Source organism: Hemitrygon akajei, chromosome 7 (assembly GCF_048418815.1).
Source record: "Hemitrygon akajei chromosome 7, sHemAka1.3, whole genome shotgun sequence".
NCBI lineage: Eukaryota > Metazoa > Chordata > Chondrichthyes > Myliobatiformes > Dasyatidae > Hemitrygon > Hemitrygon akajei.
Genome location: NC_133130.1, coordinates 129,491,752 through 129,509,853, shown reverse-complemented (window position 1 = coordinate 129,509,853; position 18,102 = coordinate 129,491,752). Strand labels below are relative to the sequence as shown.

At 46.2% G+C, this 18,102-nt stretch overlaps 1 protein-coding gene across 1 annotated transcript in view; it reads left to right on the top strand.

The window, feature by feature from the left end:
* Positions 1-18,102, top strand: part of galnt9 (polypeptide N-acetylgalactosaminyltransferase 9) — a 249,913-nt gene that overhangs the window by 41,007 nt on the left and 190,804 nt on the right. The window contains 1 exon segment of the mRNA XM_073051936.1: positions 7,824-8,004. Within this exon segment, the coding sequence (XP_072908037.1) occupies positions 7,824-8,004 (181 nt within the window).

Here is an 18,102-nt window from a genome sequence, read left to right as displayed (position 1 = left end):
AGCTGTAAACTCAGCCGGCTCCGTCATGGGCACCAGACGCCACTGCATCGAAGACATTTTCAAAAGGTGGTCAACCTGATGTTAGCTATGAATTTCCGATCCAGGATCAACATCTCCGAGGATCTATCCTGGGCAAAGCACATTGATGTAATTACAAAGAAGGCACAACAGCGGCTATATTTCATTAGGACCTCGAGCAGAATTGGCAAGTCACCAAAGACTCTCGCAAGTTTCTACAGATGTACCATGGAGAGCATTTGATCTGGTTGCATCACCGTCTGGTGTGGAGTGGGGGAGGGGCATTCTACAGGATTGTGTAAACCCGCAGAGAGTTGTAAACGTAGCCAATTTCACCATGGCCACTAGCTTCACCAGCATCAAGGAGTGATGCCTCAAAAAGGCAGCAGCCATCATTAAAGACTCCTATCACCCAAGATGTGCCCTCTTCTCATTGATACTATCGGGAGGAGGTACAGGAGCCTGAAGACACACACTCAACGTTTCAGGAACAGCTTCTTCCCCTCTGCCATCCGATTTCTGAATGGACACTGAACTCATGAACACCACCTCAGTATCTTTTTGCACTATTTACCTAATTTAATTTCTATAGTTTTTTATTATTATGCATTGCAATGTACTGCTGCCACAAAACAACAAATTTTATGATATATTGTAAAGGTGAGAACATCTGCAGATGCCGGAAATCCGCAACACACACAAAATGTGGGAAGAACTCAGCAGGTCGGGTAGCATCTATGGGAATGAATAAATAATCATACATAAATGAATAAACAGTAAATTTCTAGGGTCATACAATGAATAAACAGTAAACTTTGTGAGATACAGTGATAGTAAGCTTGATTTTGATTCTCCAAGGCAAGAGAGCAGTGCACAGCAGATTGTAAATATAGGATGTTGGATGGGCTGGGCAGTGAGAAGGATCAGGGATTAACTTTATTCACAAGATACCTTCACATGTGTTAGGAGTTTGCTGTGGTGTGTTGGGCAGGGTGCGACATGGAAAAAATTAACAATATTCAATGATAAATAACAGCACAAAATAAAGAATTATACATCCAGTACTGTGCAAAAGTCTCATGGAAATGTATATATAGCTAGTATATATTTGTCAATGTGGAGAGAAGAATGAGTTTGTAAATCTGGTGGGAGCAAAGGATGTTGGGAATGGTGAGGGTGGAGCGCTGTGTGAGGGGTGTGGGACAGGGGCAGAGGAGGAGTGCCGGGGGCCGGGGTAAGGAGCGGGGGAAGCGAGTGCAGACATACCCAGCCCTAAGTCACCAGGCAAGGTCATTTAATTCCAAACAACGGGTTTATTGATTATTACAGAATGTCTCTCTGGTGCTTCCCACTCCCTCCCCTCTCCCTTCCCCTTTTCCCAACCATGATTCCCCTCTCCCTGCCCCCTTCCCACTCTCAGTCCACAATAGAGACCCAGATCAGAATCAGGTTTATCATCACTCACATTTGTTGTGAAATTTAATTTTTTGTGACAGCAGTACAGTGCAATACATAAAATTACTACAGTACTGTGCAAAAGTCTTAGGCACCCTAGCTACAGTGTACTGTATATATGTGCCTAAAACTTTTGCACTACTGAAAATTTAATCAGCTAATAAAATTAGTGCTTAAAGGACGGATATGGAATAATTTTCTTTCTGCTAATGATCCCCCCTCTCCCAGGGATAGGTCTTTTGAGTTTCTGTTGGCATTTATGTAGCTCTGCTTTTTTATGGGATGGGGTTGTTACCCCCCCCCCCCACTCCTTTCTCAGCTGAGCTTGGAACTGTCCATGGCGGAGATGAGGAATAAAATCTGCACAAATAAATGCCAGCATGTATTTGCAATATAAACAGCGTTATTAAAAGTGGTTTAAAGTGTTTACAGTGCAGGTCAGAGGTAATAGATAGAGGGGGCTGGGGAGGTGCTACCTAGAATGGTTGATCAGATTAACTACCTTAAGGAAGACGGTAAAATGGTGTGATTTTTATTTTGTTTTAACGGCCCTATAGCGCTTTCTGGAAGGGAGCTTTTGGAAAAGGCAGTTTGCAGGGTAGGTAGTGTCCGTAATGATTTTTCCTGCCAGGTTCTTTGTCCTGCAGTTGAAGGAGATGAGAAGGGCTAGTGAGGAGTGAACCTTAGCAGGTGGAGGCTGTTTCAAAACCCCTAAAAGTTCAAAGTTCAAAGTAAATTTCATTATCAGAGTACATATACATTGCCATATACGACCCTGAGATTCATTTTCCTGCTGGTATATTATTCCACAAATGGCTATTATTCAACCAATCCATAATACAATAATAAGCATAACAGAATCAATGAAAGATCAACTAGAAGACAACAAACTGTGGAAATGCAGATATAAATAAATAGCAATAAGTAGTGAGAACATGAGATACAAGGTAAAGAGTCTTTAAAGTGAGATAATTGGTCGTGGGAACATCGCAATGGAAGGGCAAGTAATGCAGTTATCCCCTTTTGTTCAAGAGCCTGATGGTTGAGGGGTAGTAACTGTTCTCAAACTTGGTGCTGTGAGTCCTGAGGTTCCTGTACCTTCTACCTGATGGCAGCAGCGAGAAAAGAGCCTGGCCTGGGTGGTGGGGATCTCTGATGATGGATGCTGCTTTCCCATGACTACGTTTCATGTAGATGTGCTCAATGGTTGGGAGAGCTCTGCCGTGTATCTCAGGACCTGTCCATCACCTCCCTCCGGTTCCCCACCTCCTTCCCTTCAAACACAGCCAGGAGACATAGGAGTAGAATTGGGCCCCTCCAAGACACGTTTTTCACTGTACCTCCCAGTGACAATAAGAAAATGATTGTAAACCTGGTGTAATACCTCCTTTTCAAATGGGAGACACTTCTGTGAGGTGTTTCAGGATGTTAACCACCTTGCATAAGTAAAGAAAAACTGAAAATCCGAGAATCACTCAGCAAGTCAGGAAGCATCTACAGAGAGAGACGCCAAGTTACTGTTTCACATTCAACATCCTCCATTGGAGCTTCGGTTACGATGAAGGATCTTCAACCTGATATGTTCACTGTTTCTTCCTCATAAGGGTAGAATTAGGCCATTTGGCCCACTGAGTCTGCTCCGCCATTCTATCATGGCTGATTTATTATCCCTCTCAACCCCATTCTCCTGCTTTCTCCCTATAACCTTTGACACCCTGAGTAATCAAAAACCTCTCAACCTTCACTTTAAAAATACCCAATGACTTGGCCTCCACAGCCATCTGTGGCAATGAATTTCACAGATTCACCACCCTCTGGCTAAAGAAATTTCTTGTCATAAACACGAGATTCTGCAGATGCTGGAAATCCAAAGCAATGCTCATAAAATACTGGAGGAACTCAGCAGGTCAGACAGCATCTACGGAGGTGAATAAACAGTCGACGTTTCAGGCAGAGACCCTTCTTCAGGACTGGAAAGGAAGGGGGAAGATGCCAGAATAAAAAGGTGGGGTGATGGGGATGAGGATAGTTGGAAAGTGATAGGTGAAGCCAGGCAGTTGGAAAAGGTCAAGGGCTGGAGAAGAAATAAGATAGGAGAGGTGAGTGGACAATAGGAGAAAGGGAAGGAGGAGGGGACCCAGGGGAAAGTAATAGGCAGATGAGAAGAGGTAAAAGGTCAGAGTGGGGAACAGAGGAAGTGTGTAAATTAGTTTACTTGTCATCTCTGTTCTGTATTCTGAGGCTGTGCTCTCTAGTCCCAAACTCACTATTGGAAACATCGTCTACACATCCACACTAATTATGTCTTTCAATGCTTCAATAATCCTCTCCTATTTTCCTTCTTTAGTCCCTTATCTCTTTTACCAATCACCTCCCAGCTTCTTGCATCGTTCCTGCTCTCCCCATCTGCATCTCCCCTTCCTCACCAATCACCTGCCACCTTTGCCTCCCCTACCTTTTATTCTGTTATCTGCCCTCCTCCTTTCCTGTCCTGATGGCCTAAAATGACAATTGCTCCTTCACCTCCATGGAGACTGCCTCCAGTATTCTGTCCGTGGGGGCTGCTCAGGGTTTCTAGTGTCTGAAGAGCTTCTTTGCATCTCAGCTGCATACCTGCCGAGTTTTGCTTGGTATTTGGTTCTTCGTGCAGTGAAGTGTGAACTCACGCAGGAAGGAAGACTGGGGAGGGGCGTAGGGGATAAGAAAAGCAAATCTAACCGGTTAAAGGAGGAGAGAGAGGGAGAGGGAGGGAGGGGAGGGAGAGAGAAGCAACGGGAAAAGTTGAGAGTGGCAGATGGAATCATTTGATGTATAAATAGAGATGACGAGCATAGAAACAAATGAGTCAGACCATAAGACATAGGAGCAGAATTAGGCCATTCGCCCATTGAGTCTGCTCCGCCATTTAATCATGGCTGATTCATTTTCCCTCTCAGCCCCAGTCTCCTGCATTCTCCCCGTATCCCTTCATGCCCTGTCCAATTAAGAATCTATCTACCAATGCCTCAAATATACCCAATGTCCTGGCCTCCACAGCCACCTGTGGCAACAAATTCCACAGATTCACCACTCTCTGGCTAAAGATAATCCTCCTCATCTCCGTTCTAAATGGATGTCCCTCTATTCTGAGGCTGTACCCTGGTCCTAGACTCCCCCATTATAAGAGGCATCCTCTCCACATCCACTCTACCAAGGCCTTTCAACATTCGATAAGTTTCAGTGAGATCTCCCCTCATTCTTCTGAACTCCAGTGGGTACAGGCTCCGAGCCATCAAACACTCCTCAATTTCTTGTAAATGAACTGCATCTTTGGGCACTGAGCAAGGGTGGAGAGCAGGGAAGAGAGGGGAGAGAGTGTATGGCTCCTGGAGTCAGACAACTCAATCCATGTGAGGGGAGAGAGTGTACGGCTCCTGGAGTCAGACAACTCAATCCACGTGAGGGGAGAGAGTGTACGGCTCCTGGAGTCAGACAACTCAATCCACGTGAGGGGAGAGAGTGTACGGCTCCTGGAGTCAGACAACTCAATCCACGTGAGGGGAGAGAGTGTACGGCTCCTGGAGTCAGACAACTCAATCCACGTGAGATGCAGGGAAGGAGGTGGATTAAGAACGTAGGAAGTTAAGGTGTGACCTGATAGGAGTATACAAGACATGAAGTCCAAATTACTAAGTAAATTTTATTATCAAAGTACATCTCTGTCACCATTTACAACCCTGAGATTCATTTTGCTCTGGACATACTCAGTAAATCTATCGAATAGTCACTGTAACAGGATCAATGAAAGATCAACCAGAGTGCAGAGGACAACAAACTGTGCAATTGCAAATATAAATAAATAGCAATAAGTAATGAGGACATGAGTTAAATAATCCTTAAAGTGAGATCATTGGTTGTGGGAACACTTCAATGATGGGACTTTGAGAGATGAGCCACGCTGGTGCGTTACAAAATCCACGCGATGGAGTGAGCGATTCAGAGAGGCGAAGTCAAGGCAGAGGACTTCCAATGCCTGTCCCCTTTTGTTCAAGAGCCTGATGGTTGAGGGGTAGTAACTGTTCTTGAAGCTGGTGGTGTGGGTCTTGAGGTTCCTGTTCCTTCTATCTGATGGCAGCAGTGAGAGGAGAACATGGCCTGGGTGGTGGGGTCCCTGATGATGGATGCTGCTTTCCTGCGACAGCGCTCTGTGTAGATGTGCTCGGTGGTGGGGAAGGCTTTACCCACGGTGGACTGGGCTGAATCCTTTTGTAGGATTTTCCGTTCAAAGGCACTGGTGTTTTCATATCAGGCTGTGACTCAATAACTCTGTGGTGAACTACATATACCTGTCTGGACACGCCCCCTGCTGACTGCTCCTGTGGCTCCTCCCACAGACCCCTGTATAAAGGTGATGGAGGTCTGAGCCCGGCCTCTCAGTCTCCAGGATGTAGTATGGTGGTCACTCACTGCTTGTTTCTTCTTCCAGTAAATAAAAGTCGATACCTCACTTTTACGTCTCAGAGTGAGTTATTGATGGTGCATCAAACTCCACAGCTTCCTGTGAAATGTCTGCCTTGCAAGTTATGTGCATTTGAGGATAGAGCAGACAAGCACTTTTAGATGCACAGAGCTGAAGCAAGGCGCAGCCCGGGAGATTACTGACATCTCACTCCTGTCCAATTCATCCCCCCTCGCCCATAATTAATCCCACAGCTGCTGACATTACCTCTCCTTTGCAATAAGTCATACAGCTCCATTTTGAACGTTCTTGTTAACTGTTCCCACTGCCCCAGATCACAGCGTCTGAGAACAGTTTTCTCATATCTACACTGCTAACAACACCTTTTCTGAAGGAAACTGTGGTCAGATATTACTGCAAACAATGAAGAGGCAAAGATGAGCCACGCTGGTGTGTTGCAAAATCGATGCAGATGGAGTGAGCGATTCAGAGAGGAGAAGTCAAGGCAGAGGACTTTCAATGCCTGTCCCACTAACCCGGGCGCGAGGTTGGAGAGATCGAGAATGGCTTCGGCCTGGGCAGCGAAATCTAGACCCGGAGTGAATTGCTAGGCAGTGTGGTCTATGACCAGTGCATTTCACTGTGCCGGGACCCGGTCCTAATGTGAGGCATGATCTGCTGTTTGGACAATTTAAATGCTGGCCCACCTGGGCTGGAAAGGCGGGGTCTCAGGATCGGAGGCTGAGTTTGCTCCCATGACACCGGGCTGTTGCTGTGCTTCCTGTCGCTGATTTGTCCAGCTAATATGGTGAACTGAGACTGAGGCTTTGGGCCTACTCTGGGCGGTGCCAGGGTTCGTATCCAAGGACCCATTTTGGTTCGGAATGTTTTTGCTGACTATTGTTGGCATGATTTGTGCTTTTTTCCCTCTTTCTCTGAACATCGGGTTTTGGTCTTTATTTTTTTAATTTGAGTCCTTTTGGGTTTTTTGCTTTGTGGCTACTTGTAAGCAGACAAATTGCAAGGATGTATAATTTATACATTCTTTGAGAATAAATTTACTTTGAATCTTTGAATCTTGAATCACACCTCACCTGCTTCCTTTATGTACTAACCTCCCTTTGAAATCTGTGGTTCCTGAGGGAAACAGCTTTTCCCCACCTCCTCTGCCAGAAGTCCCGATGACTGCAAACACCTTCTCTTAGGGTCACAAAGTCCTACGCCATGGGAACAGGCCCTTTTGGCCTCGCTCATCCACGTGCTGTCGAGCCAGCTATATCTGAATCAGGTTTATCATATATGTCATGAAATTTGTTTCTTTTTGCGTGAAATATATCAAATGACTGCGTTACTGCGCAAGAGCCTGTAGCACCCTAGCTATATATATGTGCCTAAGACTTTTGCACAGGACTGTATATACAACTCTGAGATTCATTTTGTTGTGGTTCATACTCAATAAATCCAATAACCATAAGAGTCAATGAAAGACCTCACCAACTTGGACATTTAACCAGAGTGAAAAATATAACAAACTGTGCAAATTCAAAAATGAAAGAGATGATAATAATTAATAAATAAGCATTAAATATTGAGAACTTGAGAGGAAGAGTCCATAGGTTGTGGGAATATTTAAATGGGCCAATGAAGTTTGCAATAAAGGAGGAGGTAGTGTTGGGTCTTCTAAAGGTGGTTGAGTCCCCAGGGCCTGATGGGATACATACCAGGTTGTTGAGAGAATTTAATTACCCGTTTAATGAGTTTGGCACAACTTTGTGGGCCAAAGGGCCTGTCTCCTTGCTGGGCCATTCTGTTTCTGTAACGGCACTGCTCTGAGGGGACCCAAGAGACGCTATCAGATTACAAGCCTTTCCTTTCTCAGCACTGGCTGACCTCTGTCTCTTGCCCTGTTCAGGTCTCGCTAAGCCGATCGGACTGATGGAAGGGCCAGGGGGCCTTGGGCAGGGGGGAATGGCAGCCACATTGAGAGACGACAGCCAGGAGCTCGATGCCAAATACGAGGACTACGGCTACAACGCCCAGCTGAGTGACCGGATCTCGCTCGATCGGACCATCCCCGACTACCGGCCGAAAAAGTAACTTGTCAAATAATTCCTTCTCGGGGGGAGGGGTGGGTGGGTGAAGGGGAGACGGGACAGGGATTTGGGAGGGGGTGACGGGACAGGGATGGGGGGGATGGATTATGGATTTGGGAGGGAGGGGATGACAGGACAGGGATTTGGGAGGGAGGGGATGACAGGACAGGGATTTGGGAGGGAGGGAATGATGGGACAGGGATTTGGGAAAGAGGGGATGACAGTCAGTGATTGAGGAGAAAGGGGTAATGGGACAGGGACTTGGGAGGGAGGGGGTGATGGGAGAGAAATTTTGGAGGGAGGGAGTGACAGGGCAGGACAGGGAGTGACAGTATCCAGGACATCTTCAAGAAGCAATGCCTCAAAAAGGCGGCATCCATCATTAAGGACACCCATCACCTAGACCATGCCCTGTTCTCATTGCCACCATCAGGGAGGAGGTACAGGAGCCTGAAGACACACACTCAATGATTCAGGAACAGCTTCTTCCCCTCTGCCATCAGGGAGGAGGTACAGGAGCTTGAAGACACACACTCAATGATTCAGGAACAGCTTCTTCCCCTCTGCCATCAGGGAGGAGGTACAGGAGCCTGAAGACACACACTCAGCGATTCAGGAACAGCTTCTTCCCCTCTGCCATCAGGGAGGAGGTACAGGAGCTTGAAGACACACACTCAATGATTCAGGAACAGCTTCTTCCCCTCTGTCATCTGATTTCTGAATGGACATTGAACTCATGAACACGACATCACCACTTTTTTTGCACTACCTATTTAATTTAAATATTTAATATATTTACTTACTGTCATTTGCAATTTTTTCTATTATCATGTATTTCATTGTACTGCTGCTGTAAAGTTAACAAATTTCACGACATATGCCTGATATTAAATCTGATTCTGAAACAGTCAAAGTTTCAGGCAGGGACCTTTCATGAGATTCTTCTTTTTAAAGTATTTTTAGAAGTTTAGAAGTGACGAGGAACAGTCAAGATAACTGAGAAAGTTAGAATGGCTTATTGTTGCTAAGACCAGCTGTGCTTTTGTGTTAAATTACTGATTATTAATTGAATTTACATTTTAGATATCATGGGGCGGTTTGAATTGTTACTGTAGGCTTCTGAATAATTTTCATTTCACCAAGTACCAGTCGTATGAAACACCCAGGAAGGTGCTGTGGAAATGAAAGATGTCACTGTGTGAAGTGATATGAAGTCCGTCTGCATCACAGCCTGGTGTGGAAACAACAATACATTTGTATACAAAATCCTACAAAAGGTAGTGATTTCGGACCAGTACATCATGGGTAAAGCCCTCCCCACCACTGTGCACACTACATGAAATACTGTTACAGCAAAGCAGCATCCATTATCAGAGATCCCCATCCCCCAGGCCATGCTCTCTTCTCTCTGCTGCCATCAGGAAGGAGGTACAGGAGCCTCAGGACTCACACCACCAGGTTCAGGAACAATTATTACCCCTCACTATCAGGAAGGAGGTACAGGAGCCTCAGGACCCACACCACCAGGTTCAGGAACAGTTATTACCCCTCAACCATCAGGAAGGAGGTACAGGAGCCTCAGGACCCACACCACCAGGTTCAGGGACAGTTATTACCCCTCAACCATCAGGAAGGAGGTACAGGGGCCTCAGGACCCACACCACCAGGTTCAGGAACAGTTATTACCCCTCAACCATCAGGAAGGAGGTACAGGAGCCTCAGGACCCACACCACCAGGTTCAGGGACAGTTATTACCCCTCAACCATCAGGAAGGAGGTACAGGGGCCTCAGGACCCACACCACCAGGTTCAGGAACAGTTATTACCCCTCAACCATCAGGAAGGAGGTACAGGGGCCTCAGGACTCACACCACCCAGTTCAGGAACAATAATTATCCCTCAACCATCAGGCTCTTGAACCAGAGGGGATAATTTCACTCACCCCAACACTGAACTGTTCCCACAACCTAAGGACTCATGTTCTGGATTTTTATTGTTTATTTATTATTATTATTTCTTTTTGTATTTGCACAGTTTGTTGTCTTTTGCACACTGGTTGGATACACACATTGGTGCAACTTTCATTGATTCTGTTACGGTTATTATTCTATTATGGATTTATTGAGTATGCCCGCAAGAAAATGAACCTCATGGGTTTGTGAATATAATAAATTTGATAATAAGTGTACGTAATGTGTTGGGCCAGGATCTGTCAGGATGCTGGCAACTTGAAACTGTTCTGTCTTTCCACCGCTGACCTCTCCTTGAGAGTTTGCTTGTTTAAATCCCCAAGGATGAGGAGGTTCAGTATAGTCAGTGAAACAGCCACAAGACACAGGAAGCACCTCCTGTCTCTGCAGATTTTACTCGGCCCCTTGCTCGGCCTTGCTGACTGCAGTCAGTTGGCAGGGAGCGGACATCACAGCTCATTAAACCATTTCCTCCGCCAGTTTACACGCACGAGGCAAGAGGCATCTGTCATCCATTGACTTTTATTTATTCTGTGTGGAGCTGGGTGCTCCTAATTGAGAGAGCACAGTGTGCAATTAGACTCGGGTCGTTGACAGTGCTGCAGAGGGACGTCGTACTGTTTGCTTTGCAAAGTTTTCCGGTTGTGACTGAGCAAAGCAAGGGAGGCAGCAGACTGGCCAGGGGCCGTCACCTCAGCGCGCCCGGGGGGGATCTCTCGCAGCCCGGTCGGTTTGGACATCAATATTTCAGTATTAACACGAAAGGTTCTGCAGATATGATATGCTGGAGGAACTCAGCAGGTCAGGCAGAGTCTATGGAAATGAATAAACATCGACGTTTCAGGCTGAGACCCTTCTTCAGGGTTCAAAAGGAAGGTGGTGGGGGGAGGGAGGAGTTTCCTTTGCAGCCAGAAAAGAAAATATGAAGTAATAATGATAATAATAATAATAAATAAATAAGCAATATATATCAGCAACATGAGATGAAGAGTGCTTGAAAGTGAGCCAATAGTGAGGACAGTTTAGTGATGGGGTGGGTGAGTGAAGAGCCTGATGTTTGAGGGTAATAACTGTTCCTGAACCTGGTGGTGTGAGGCCTGAGGCCCCGAACCTTCTAGGAAGTAAGAACCTGAGAAGGGAGTGTTTTCAGCTGGACTGTGGTCCGGATGGTGAAGGAGCTGCCAGAGGAGGTGGTTGAGGCAGATACATGAACACCATTAAAAGACAGATGAAGGTTTGGAGCAGAGCTTCCCTACCTGGGGTCAGCTGACCCCTTGCTTATTGGGATTGGTCCATGGCATAGAGAGGGTTGTGAACCCCTGGTTAAGAGCAACATCAGAATCAGGTTTAATATCACCACCATGTGTTGTGAAATTTGTTAACTTTGCTGCAGCAGGACATTGCAATACATAATAATAGAAAAAATGCAAATTACAGTAAGTATACATTAAATAATTACATTAAATAAGTAGTGCAAAAATAGAAATTAAAATACAGTGAGGTAGTGTCGTGGGTTCGCTGTCCATTCAGAAATCGGATGGCGGGGGTGGGGTAGGGGAAGAAGCTGTTCCTGAACCGCTGAGTGTGTGCCTTCAGGCTTCTGATGGTAGCAATGAGAAGAAGCCACGTCCTGGGTGCTGGGGAGGCTAGTGCCCATGATGGAGCTGACTAAGTTTACAACCCTCTGAAGCTTATTTTGATCCCGTGCAGAAACCCCCACCCCCCCCCCCCCCCCATTCCAGATGGTAATGCAGCCTGTCAGAATGCTCTCCACGGTACATCTAAGGAAGTTTTCAGTGTTTTAGGTGACATACTGATGCACCATCAATAACGCTCAGAGACGTGAGGCGAGATAGGCTTTTATTAGCTGGAAGAAAGCACTGTCAGCAGCAAGAGACCATCACACAACATCCTGGAGACTGAGGGAGGAGCAGTGCCTCCAATCGTCTTTATACCGGGGTCCGTGGGAGGAGCCACAGGAGCAGTCAGCGGGGGGGCGTGTCCAGACAGGTATATGTAGTTCACCACACTCCCCCTCTCTCTCCCTCCCTCTCCCCTCTCTCTCTGTCTCTCTCTCCTTTATACAGGGGTCTGTGGGAGGAGCCACAGGAGCAGTCAGCGGGGTGGGGGGGGGGTGTCCAGACAGGTATATGTAGTTCACCACACTCCCGCTCTCTCTCCCTCCCTCTCCCCTCTCTCTCTGTCTCTCTCTCCTTTATACCGGGGTCCGTGGGAGGAGCCACAGGAGCAGTCAGCGGGCGTGGGGGGGGGGGGGGCGTGTCCAGACAGGTATATGTAGTTCACCACACATACCAAATTTCCTCAAACTTCTAATGAAATATAGCCACTGTTGTGCCTTCCTTGTAGCTGTGTCGATATATTGGGCCTGGGACAGATCCTCAGAGATATTGACAACCAGGAATCTGAAACTGCTCACGCCTTCCACTTCTGATCCCTCTCTGACAACTGGTGTGTGTTCCCTCGTCTTACCCTTTCTGACGTCCACAATCAGCTTTTCTGACGCTGTGCGAGGTTGTTGCTGAGACACCACTTAACTAGCTGATACACCTTGTTCCTATATGCCCTCTCATCACCACAGTTGCGCTTTCTTTGTACCATATCATGTTTGCAGACATCCCACCAGTCTTGTGAGTGCTTGTGAGTGCAAAAACTCATTTCAGGGAGGTAGCACCGTCAATTTGCGGGAGACTCCCGGGAGAGGTGGGATGTCTGCAATAGAGTAGCTCCTTAGCAGCTAGCCAGCTAGTTTAAATAGCGTTAGCTATGCTAATGAACGAATGACACCTGTTAAACTCACCTCAACAGTGATTTAACCCACCACATGGGCAATAGAAAAGTCACTGTTGCAAACAGTGCAGCGAGCAACACTGTCATTATTTTTGACCCCTATTAGGCAGGGGTACACTTTAGTGTAGTCTGGGATGAAGTACGTTTTTTGGAACTCTCTCTCTCTCTCTTGCTGTCAAAAAAATTAATTTCTGGGATATTGTATATAATTTGCGGGCGTCAGGGAACCACTATCAATATGTGGGAGACTCCTGGAACTTCTGGGAAAGGTGGGATGTCTGTGTTTGATACGGGCCAAATGGTACTAGTTCAGCTGAGAATCTGGATGACATGGGGGAGTTGGGCCATAAGGCCTGTTTCCAGACAGTGTAGCTGACTCTATGGAACATTGTGTTGTCCTGTCTCTCCAACGTGTGTTCTATTCATAAATAAAATTAAAATGTTTGCACAACAGAAACAAATAATAATCAATGTGGGAGAATATTTTCAAAACATTTCTCATCGATGCCCAGAGCAGACTGCCGTGTTGTGTACTATGATGCTGAGTGGGTTGTGTTTTTTTCTGAAAAATCTGGCTTCTTTGAAAGACTAGAGAAAGCTGCCTATTAAACATCTTTTTGGCAGCAGGCCACATCTTGTACAAAAGTTCAAAAAAAAAACATTAACAGATGCTACGGCCACAATTACGCAGGAGGCAATTTGATTTTTAAATTAATTTGCTTGCTTTGGCAAGGTTGTCATCTCTTGGAGGAGGATTAGATGAAGTGTCAGAGGTCAAAGGTCAAGGGTGGTCGGCAAGGCGGGAGGACTTAGAGCAGATAGGACTGGACAGGAAGAGCTGGGTTTGGCTGACCAAATAGTGCAGAGCAGATAGGGTTGTACTCATAGGATCATGGGATCATAGAGCACTACAGTAGCGAAACAGGCCATTCAGCCCATCTGATCCATACATGCTAGTCTACTGCCTCGTCCCATTGACCCACACTTGGACCATAGCCCTCCGCACCCCTCTCGTCCATTTATCTATCCAAACCTCTTAAATCAAAGGTTTCAAAGGCACATTTAAAGTCAGAGAAATGTACACAATATACATCCTAAAACACTTTTTCTTCACAACCATCCACAAAAACAGAGGAGTGCCCCAAAGAGTGAATGATAGTTAAATGTTAGAACCCCAAAGCCCCCCAGCTCCCCCCACTCACAAGCAGCAGCAAAGCAATGATCCCCCCTCCCCACCAGCAAAAAAAAGCATCAGCACCCCCACCGAGCACTCAAGCGTAATCAAAGCAACAGCAAAGACACAGATTTGCAGTATCACAGAGACAACTCGTTCACCCGGTATTCGACATGTCACAGGCTCTCTCTCTCTAACAGGGGAGAAGGGGGTGTCTCCGTTTCACAGTGAGAGGGGAGACATAACAAACAACTGGCAGATTTACGACGTTAAAAGTCTGTTGCGTCGCTTTTTCCAAGCTCCGTGCCCAAAGGACCCGGAACTCCGAAGGTGAGCTGACATCTTAGGCCGCATCCTTGGCATATCGAAAAACGGCCAGTCGTGAAACCCCGAGAGCGGGTCCCGTTCCCGCAAAGAACTGAAGTCAGCGTGTAACTCCAGGTCAGGGTCTTCAAAGGAACGCTGAAAGGGGAAAATAGAGATATTAAAGGTGGAAATAGAGCTGTTTCCAAAGATGTTACAAATATCACAATATGAGTGAAAAAGTTCCTTCTCATGTTCCCCTTAAACTTTTCACCTTTCACCCTTAACCCATGACCTCTAGTTGTAGTCCCACCCACCCTCAGTGGGAAAAGACTGCCTGCTTTTACCCTAGTTATACCCCTCGTAATTTTGTATACCTCTATCAAATCTCCCTTCAGTCTCTTTCTCTTCACTGGAGAGGACTCACCCATCACGTCCATTGGCAGCTTGTTCCACACCCTCTGAGTGAGTTACCCCTCAGGTTCTCCTTAGATATTTCACTTTTCACCCTTAACCCATGACCTCTAATTCTAGCTTCATCCACCATGAGCAGAAAAAGCTATCTACCCTATCTACCATCATCATTATTACGTGTCGTGTCATATGATGATCATGACCATGAATACTCTTGGTAAATTGGCTTCTTCTGGACAGTGTCTTTACAAGATGGGCGACTCCCAGCCAATATCAATACTCTTCAGAGATTGTCTGCCGGGCGTTGGTGGTCACATAACCAGGACTTGTGATCTGCACCGGCTGCTCATACGACCATCCACCACCTGCTCCCATGGCTTCATTAGACCCTGATCAGGGGCTAAGCACCTGGTCCAAGGGTGACCTGCAGGCCAGTGGAGGGAAGGAACTTACACCTCCTCTGGTAGAGATGTTTCTCCACACTGTCACCCAACCCTATCTATACCCCTCATGATTTTATATACCTCTATTAAATTTCCTCACTCTCTGAAATTCCAGTCCTAACCTATTCAACCTTTCCCTGTAACTCAGGTCCTCAAGTCCTGGCAACATCCTTGTAAATTTCCTCTGCATTTATAACCATATAACAAATACAGCACAGAAACAGGCCATCTCGGCCCTTCTAGTCCGTGCCGAACGCTTACTCTCACCTAGTCCCACCGACCTGCACTCAGCCCATAACCCTCCGTTCCTTTCCTGTCCATATACCTATCCAACTTTTTCAAATTTGGGGCAGAGAAGGCTGAGAGGAAACTGGAAGTAGACTGGGCCGAGACTGGTTGAGAAAGGGAAACACTTCGCATTAGTGGGCGGTTCATGGACTGGGAACAGATAGAAAGTTGAAGACTAACTGAGACAGAATGAAAAACATTTTCATGGTAATTTCCATGGTAGCATAGCGGTTAGTGCAATGCCATTACAAAGTTCAAAGTTCACCTTAAATTTATTATTAAAGTACATCTATGTTACCATATACAACCCTGAGCCTGACATTAATTTTCTTGTAGGCATACTCAGCAAATCCAATAACCATAATAGAATTAGTGAAAGATCACACCAATAGAGCGGACAATCAGTGTGTGAAAGACGACAAACTGTGCAAATACAAAAGAAAAATTAATAATAATACATAAATGAGCAATAAATATCAAGAACATGAGATGAAAAGTCCTTGAAAATGAGTCCACAGATTGTGGGAACAGTTCAGTGATGGGGCAAGTGAAGTTGAGTGAAGTTATCTCCTCTGGGTCAAGACCCTGATGGTGAGGGGTAATAACTGTTCCTGAACCAGGTGGTGTGGGTCCTGAGGCTCCTGTACCTTCTTCCTGATGGCAGCAGCGAGAGAGAATGTGTTCTGGGTGGTGGGGGTCCCTGATGATGGACGTTGCTTTCCCACGACAGTGCTCCATATAGATGCTCTCATTGGCAGGAGGGCCTTACTGTGATGGACTGGGCTGTATCCATTGCTTTTTGTAGGATTTTCCATTCAAGGGAATTGGTGTTTCCATACCAGGCTGTAATACAACCGGTCAATATCCTCTCCACTGCTCATCTACAGAAGTTTGTCAAAGTTTTAGATGTCATGCTGAATCTTTGCAGACCCCTGAGGAAGTAGAGGTACTGCCGTGCTTTCTTTGTCATTGCTCTTCATTGCTTGGCATTCAATATCATCATCCCAACAAAAATAATGAATAAGCTTCAAGATCTTGGCCTCAATGCCTCCTTGTGCAACTGGATCCTCAAATGGCTCCCCATACCTTTAATCTCACTCACCAATCAAGAATCTACCAATCTCAGCCTTGTATGCATCCAGTGACTTGGCCTCCACAACCTTCTGTGGCAACAAATTCCACAGATTCACCACCCTCTGGCTAAAGAAACCCCTCCTCATCTCCGTTCTAAAGGGGCATCCTTCCATTCTGAGGCTGTGTCCTCTGGTCCTAAATGACCAAAAAAAAACATTTCTCCAGACCACAGTGCACTCACACAGCATCAGATCACACACAACACATAAACTGCCCTCAACCATCAGGGTCTCAAGCCAGTGGGGATAGCTTCACTCACCCCAACACTGAAGTGTCCCCAACCAACTTTCAAGGACTCTTCATCTCATGCTCTCGATATTTATTGATTATGATTATTCTTTCTTTTGTATTTGCACAGCTTGTCTTTTGCACATTGGTTGAACGCTGACGTTGGTGAAATTTTTCATTTATTCTATTATAGTTATTGGATTTATTGAGTATGCCCACAAGAAAATGAATCTCAGGGTTGTATCTGGTGACATATGTACTTTCATAATGAATTTGCTTTGAACTTTGAATGGGGTTGAAAAAGCCTCGGCCAATGATTCCGATTCAGATTCAGTTTCAGTTTATTGTCATTTAGAAACCACAAATGCAATGCAGTTAAAAAATGAGACAACGTTCCCCCAGAATGATATCACAAAAGCACACGACAAAACAGACTACACCAGAAAATCCACATAACGTTTGGCAATCCCCAATCCAGAGTCCGGAGAGGCTGCTGCGTATTAATATCACGCTACCATCTTAGCGCATTCCCCAGAAAGGAGCTCCAATCCCACCAGACAAACAAGACCAAAAACTAAAGCTACAAGACCTGCACAAAACCACATAGTTACAACATATAGTTACAACAGTGCAAACAATAGCATAATTGATTAAAAACAAACCATGGACACAGTAAAAATAGTCCAAAGATGTTAAAAGACTATAAGTTCAAAAGAAATCACCACACAGTTTCCACAAGTCCCCAGGGTCTCGACAGACTCGCCATCCCACGCCGGTGGCAGAAGGGAATACCCCCGCTATGGACTTCCACGGCGCCGCCCGACTCAGCCTCGCAGACGCAGCACACAATGGAAGCTCTGTCAAACCCAGCCTCGCAGACACAGCACACAGTGAAAGCGACCTGACCGCAGCGGACTCCGAGCCGACGACCATCCCCTCCGGCACAGCTTTTCCAAGCACCATCCTCTGCCGAGCGTATTAAGACGGCCCCGCCAACGGCCACCAGCAACATGACCCCGAGGACTGGGGGCCTGTTCTTCCCAGCAGAGTCCCAGACCTCACAGCAGCAGCAGCAATGAGGAAAGTCTTCCTGGAGATTTCCCGATGTTCCTCCGTGCTCCCACGTCCGTTTTCAATCGATTATGATTGCGCACAGCACCCCACTTCACAAATAACAGATAATCAGCTCCGGAGTGGCCGCTGCAAGCTGTGTCGCGCCGCCATCTTGGAAATCAATAATTGAATGGTGGAGCAGAACTGATGGGCCAAATGGCCCAACTCTGTCCCCACCATCTTATGGGAACGGAGCCAAGATTCAAAAGTATTCCCTGTGAAG